The following is a 6,394-nucleotide window of genomic DNA, read 5'->3' on the forward strand; positions in this document are numbered from 1 at the left end:
AGAGAACCAGGGTGGGCTGGTCTGTTCTGGAAAGGCAGGAAGCCTCAGGGGCCCATGTCCCCATCCCGGGGGCTCCTAACCTCGCCCCTCTCTCCATCCACAGGGCGAGCGCATCTGCCTGGTCCGCAGGGTGGATGAGAACTGGTATGAGGGACGGATCTCCGGCACCAGCCGCCAGGGCATCTTCCCGGCCAACTACGTGCAGGTGGTGAAGGAGCCACGGGTCAAGGCCTCAGAGGAGTTCCCCTCCTCCCCAAACTTGACTGCCCCTGCCTCCCCAAGGCTGCTGGCTCACGCAGGCTCACCGGCCCAGCTGCACTCGCCTGGTAGCCAGCGTTCCGATCCCTCGTCCTCCTTCCTGGCGGCCTCTCCCACTGCCCAACGGCGCAGCACGGAGGGGGGCACCCTGTCGTCCTCGCCGCGCCATTTCGGCTTCACCTTCCCTGCCTCCCCCAAACTGCAGCATGCCGGAGTCTCGTCCAGCCTCCTCCAGGGGCCCCAGAGCCCCCATTTGGCCCCCAGCACCGCCTTGCTCTCCCCCCTGAGTCTGAGCCCGCAGCCTCCGGCCCCTTCCCGGCCACAGGAGAGTCCACCCACTGCAGCGCCCTCCTCGCTCCTTGGGCAGGTGAGACAGTCACGCTTCTCCTTCAGCCCTTCCTTCCCCAGGTCGCCCTGCCCTGTCCTGCCCAGCCGGCAGCACAAGGACCCCGGCTCCCTCCAGTGCAGACTCTGCAGCTGCCCCAGGACAGCTGGTGAACCTGCACGCGCCCCTGGAGTCCAATCACCCACCCCTGTAGCCCCCCATGCGTGCGGGTCAGCATCTGTCCTCCGGGCTCTCTCTCTCCCTCCCTTCTCCACACCCCGGGGCTAATTTCCCCAGTGACGCAGTCGGAGTGCCCATCCCCTCCACCTCTGGCCCCCTCTCCCGGCGCTGCTCGCTGTTGTCCAGCGCACCAAACTCTTCCCTCTCCCTTGCAGAGCTCCGCCCGTGAAGCCTTGGTACCTGCAGGCTGCCACCTGGGCAGTGCTGGGCACCTCCCCAAGGCCCCCCCGTCTGACAACGGCTCCAGCATACAGTGGACCCCGTAAGTGCAGCCGGATCGCTGGCTTCTCCATCTCGGTGAGGGGCGCAGAGGAGCAGGGACCCCCTACTCCTTTTGGAAGCCAGCCAAGCCGGCCCAGGGAAGTGACCTGTGCCGAGGGCTGGCTGCAGACACCCCACGGAGGTGCTGGGCTGGGACAGTGTCCGAATTGTTACCCCAAACAAGGGCCTTTTCAGAGCCGCTCGCTCAGTGAACTGCGACCAGCGGATGCTGCTGGCGGCTGTACCAGGTCCTCCCCCACATGCAGACCCCCGGGCTGAGTGCCCCCAACATGCCTGTCTCTGTCGATGCAGCGCAGGAGCGGCTGGCGGGAGGGAGAGGGCTCTGCTGCCTCGGTGGGCCTGGCTCGGTTCCTAGCACCCGCCAGGCCAAGCCAGTGCAGGTGGGAGCAGGGTCTCACGGGCTGACGGGGTCTTGCAGGTTCCGGGCCATTTATCAGTACAGACCCCAGAACGAGGATGAGCTGGAGCTGCACGAAGGGGACCGGGTGGACGTCATGCAGCAGTGTGACGACGGCTGGTTTGTGGGTACGTTTGCCGGCTGGAGAGAGGAGGGGAGATGCTACCCATGGGAGTGCTGGGGGGAGCAGGACAGGAGCTCCCAGTGACTCCAGTCCCAGCCTCTCCCAGCGGGGGCGCCGAAGGGGATGGTGCAGGACTGGCCATGGGGGGGAGGGTGGAGTTGGAAGGAGGTGAGTTGCTCCCGCAGGGCAGCCTCAGACCCCTCCCTCACGGCCCTCCCTGTGTCTTCCCACCCCCAGGTGTGTCCAGGAGAACCCAGAAATTCGGCACCTTCCCAGGCAATTACGTTGCTCCTGTGTAACATCCCCCTGCCCCGCACCCCAGCACGAGCCAAGAGGAAGCTGCAGCTGCGACTCAGGCTCCTGCAACCGACCCAGAGCCGGCGCCGCACTCTGAGACAAGGCGAGGAACCAGGAGATGGGGATCGGGCCCAGCTCCCACGGACATTCCCAGCAGGACCCTTTTGGTGGCTGCTGCTGGGGAGCTCGGCACTGGGACGGGCACCTGCCTCTCCTAGTAGGACCTCACTTCCCTGTCCCAGTCACTCAGCTCAGCTTCCAGCACTGCCTCTTGGGGCTCAGGACCAGTCCCTCTCCTTCCCCCACCCGTGGGGCTCCCTCTAATGGGGACCAGTCCCTGTCCTTGCCCTCCCCCCTGTGGGGCTCCCTCTAATGGGGACCAATCCCCCAGCCTTACCGCCCATGGTGCTCCCTCTAACGGGGACCAGTCCCTGTCCTTCCCCCACCCCCGTGGGGCTCCCTCTAACGGGGACCAATCCCCCAGCCTTACCCCTCATGGGGCTCCCTCTAGTGGGGACCAGTCCCTGTCCTTCCCCCTCCCCCTGTGGGGCTCCCTCTAACATGGACCAGTCCCCCCAGTGTTACCCCCCTGTGGGGCTCCCTCTAATGGGGACCAATCCCCCGGCCTTACCCCCTGTGGGGCTCCCTCTAACATGGACCAGTCCCCCAGCCTTACCCCCCGTGGGGCTCCCTCTAACGGGGACCAGTCCCTGTCCTTCCCTTCTCCCCCTCCGTGGGGCTCCCTCTAACATGGACCAATCCCCCAGTCTTACCTCTCGTGGGGCTTCCTCTAATGGGGACCAGTCCCTGTCCTTCCACCCTCCACCCCGTGAGGCTCCCTCTAACAGGGACCAGTCCCTGTCCTTCCCCACACACCCCTGTGGGGCTACCTCTAACATGGACCAGTCCCCCAGCCTTACCCCTTGTGGGGCTCCCTCTAACGGGGACCAGTCCCTGTCTTCCCCCTCCCTCCCCGTGGGGCTCCCTCTAATGGGGACTAGTCCCTGACCTTCCCTCCCCACCGTGGGGCTCCCTCTAATGAGGGACCAATCCCCCAGCCTTACCCCTAGGGCTCCCTGCTCCCCCATGGGGCTCCCTCTGATGTGGACCAGTCCCCCATCCCTGCCCCCAGGGCTCTCCTGTGCCCGCCTGATAGGTATCTCCCAGTCTGTGCCTCACTGCAGAAGGTGTCTGCATCCTGCGGGAAGAGACTGTTAGTCCTTTTTCTCCAGCTGAACCCCAAAGCGGGACGCTCCTTTCTCCCTGGGGAGGCACAGAGCGCTATATCTGCTCCCCCACGACCTCTGGGGGGAAGCGGACACTGAGCCTGCCCTCTGCATCTCCATGGACCCAGCGAGTTGTGCCTGCATGCGGCTGACCTTAGCCTCGGCAAGGTCGCTGTCCTCTCCGGTGCTCCTGCCACGTGGGGGGGATGCGGGGAGGGCAGACTCCTCGAAGCTGCCTGTAAAGGGCCGGCTCGCGTACCCGGAAACCTGATCTGCTTGTCCTCTGTTATTAAAGATCAGCCTCACCCCATGCGAAGGCCCCGCCTGGTGATCGCAGGGACGGGCAGGAATCCATGCAGCGGGGCAAAGGGCAGCTTGAGGAGGAACCCTGAGGCAAGGGCAGACGCCCTTGTTGCCAATGCCAGGATGCACCGAGTGTGATAGACCTTCTCTGAGCAGCAGGCAGTGCCCCAGCTAGGATCCCTGTGCTCCTCTTGCCCTCACGCTGCGTGCAGTCGCTTCGGTTCTGTATCAGCTAGGCTGCTCGCTGGTCACCCCGTGCTGGGCACCCCCTAAAGCATCTCTTCACACTCGGTGTGGCGATGGCAGACTATGACCCCTTCGGACCTGCTCAGGCCAAGCATGAATACATAAAAGGGTGTTACAAAGAGGAGGGAGAAAAATTGTTCTCCTTGTCCTCTGAGGATAGGACAAGAAGCAATGGGCTTAAACTGCAGCCAGGGTGGTTTAGGTTGGACATTAGGAAAAACTTCTTAACTGTCAGGGGGGTTAAGCACTGGAATAAATTGCCCAGGGAGGTTGCGGAATCTCCGTTATTGGAGATTTTTAAGAGCAGGTTAGACAAACACCCGTCAGGGATGGTGTGACTGGGGTCCTAGTGGGGAGCTAGCTATGGTCACTCAATTAGGGTGAACTGCAAAGAATGGGGCAGACAGACCCCATAAAGCTGGTGTACATTCCCATACTTAGATTTACCAAGCTAGATAAAACAGCTTCTTTATTACCTCACTGGTTACTCAGAAGTCCAGACAACATAGTTCCCTTAAAATGATCCAACCTCAGGCCTCCATCCAGGTACCCACTGTCACGGAGTCCCTGGGCGATGCTTTGGAACTGCTCCCCGTGAAGCCAGTCAGGATTCTGGGGTGGTTGCCTTCCTGTGAGCAGCCTGTCTTCAGGACACAGCTTCCACCTTCCTGGGTCTGACCTTGGAGCATTCAGCATCCTCTGCCCCTCCGTGCGCTTCCCACAGCGAGTCCGCTCAGGTGGGGCTCCTGGGGAAGCCAGAGGGTCCTGCACCCCAACTTCGCAGTCAGACGTGACTCTCAGCCAGCCAGTAAAACAGAGGTTTATTAGACGACAGGAACATGGTCTAACACAGAGCTTGTAGGTGCAGAGAACAGGACCCCTCAGCTGGGTCCATTTTAGGCAGTGAGCCAGACAACCACGTCTGCCCTTCACTCCATGTCTCCAGCCAGCCCCAAACTGAAACTCCCTCCAGCCCCTCCTCCCCTGGGCTTTGTTCCTTTCCCCAGGCCAGGAGGTCACCTGATTCCTTTGTTCTCCAACCCTTTAGCTCTCACCTTGCAGGGGGGAAGGGCCCAGGCCATCAGTTGCCAGGAAACAGGGTGTTGGCCATTCTCTGTGTCCAGAGCCCTGCACACACCTGCCCTCTAGGGCTCTGCAATGATCATACACCCTTACCCCACTACCTAGATACTTAAGAACTGCCTAGGGGAAACTGAGGCACCCCCACACTATTCAGAGGAAACATTAAGAACAGTCCCACTTCGTCACACCCACATCAAATATGATGAAAATTTCTGTAAATCTTATTTCATCATATAAAAGAAAAGGTTCTCCCAGTCCCAAAGGATCGGACATGTCACCTCCCAGGTTAACAAATGTTTCAGATCTTACCCAAATATGCGCCTCATGCAATTCTTATTAACGAAACTAAACTTTATTAAAAAACAAGAGAGAGTATGGTTAAAAGATCAGTATACATACAGACATGAGTTCAATTCATTGAGGTTCAGATTCGTAGCAGAGATGTTTCAGAGTTACAGCCGTGTTAGTCTGTATTCGCAAAAAGAAAAGGAGTATGTGTGGCACCTTAGAGACTAACCAATTTATTTGAGCATCCGATGAAGTGAGCTGTAGCTCATGAAAGCTTATGCTCAAATAAATTGGTTAGTCTCTAAGGTGCCACAAGTCCTCCTTTTCTTGTAGCAGAGATGGTGAGCTTTGTAGTTGCAAAGAGTTCTTTCAGAAATAGTTCATAGGTTATAGTCCAACGTCCAAATCTCATATTCAGGGCATACCAGCATAACTGGGACCCCAGTCTTGCGACTCAAATTTCCCCCGATGAAGCCTAAGCTGACAGAATCAGGACCCAAGGATCTTTTATATAATTACAGGTTTCAGAGTAACAGCCGTGTTAGTCTGTATTCGCAAAAAGAAAAGGAGTACTTGTGGCACCTTAGAGACTAACCAATTTATTTGAGCATGAAGTGAGCTGTAGCTCACGAAAGCTTATGCTCAAATAAATTGGTTAGTCTCTAAGGTGCCACAAGTCCTCCTTTTCTTTTTATATAATTACATGTCTTTTGACAAGGTGGGAGTTCAAAAGTTAATTAGGATGACTTTGGAGGAGGTCCATCACCGGTACTTATCTATAGAATTAACATAAGGCAATTTGCTTGTTCCTCCACCATTCACAGATTATTTGCTATACATTTCAAAGAGAGACGAATACCGATATCCCATGTTTACAATTCATTTAAATGCTAGGATGTTCTTTTGACCTCTGAATTATTAGAATACAGCATAGATAGGGACTGTTGATTACATTGGCGACCCTACTCATACATATGTAAAAACACAAATATTATCTCCCCACATGTCTTTTGAGGGTTACAGATGGTCTAGATAATACTTAGTCCTGTCCTGACTTCAGGGCACTGGACTGGATGACCTCTTGAGGTCTCTTTCAATCCTACAATTCTGTGAGCTCCAGGAGGTTATTTAGTGACCAAAGGGCTGCTGACATGTTACAAGAGAAGTGGCTGCTCCGAGCTGGGGCAGATGGGATTCAGGAGCCTCCGGCTGCTCCCTCACAGACACTCATCCAGGGCAGCCTCCCGGCCTCAGTTGTGCGGGACCAGCCTATGGCTGCCCTGGAATCTCTTGTAATGACTCTGGTTGTCAAGGGTGGTGATTCA

General features: G+C 57.4%; 1 protein-coding gene across 2 annotated transcripts in view; it reads left to right on the forward strand.

The window, feature by feature from the left end:
- The window catches only part of SORBS3 (sorbin and SH3 domain containing 3), a 30,003-nt gene extending 26,551 nt beyond the window's left edge, over positions 1–3,452 (forward strand). For both annotated transcript variants that reach the window (XM_077805890.1, XM_077805891.1), the window contains exons 19-22: positions 104–625; positions 979–1,085; positions 1,524–1,630; positions 1,864–3,452. In XM_077805890.1, the coding sequence (XP_077662016.1) occupies positions 104–625; positions 979–1,085; positions 1,524–1,630; positions 1,864–1,925 (798 nt within the window). In that variant the 3' untranslated portion in view covers positions 1,926–3,452. The remainder of the gene's footprint in view (positions 1–103; positions 626–978; positions 1,086–1,523; positions 1,631–1,863) is intronic.
- The last annotated feature ends 2,942 nt before the right edge of the window (positions 3,453–6,394 follow it).

This window comes from Eretmochelys imbricata, chromosome 26, assembly GCF_965152235.1.
Source record: "Eretmochelys imbricata isolate rEreImb1 chromosome 26, rEreImb1.hap1, whole genome shotgun sequence".
Taxonomy (NCBI): Eukaryota; Metazoa; Chordata; order Testudines; family Cheloniidae; genus Eretmochelys; species Eretmochelys imbricata.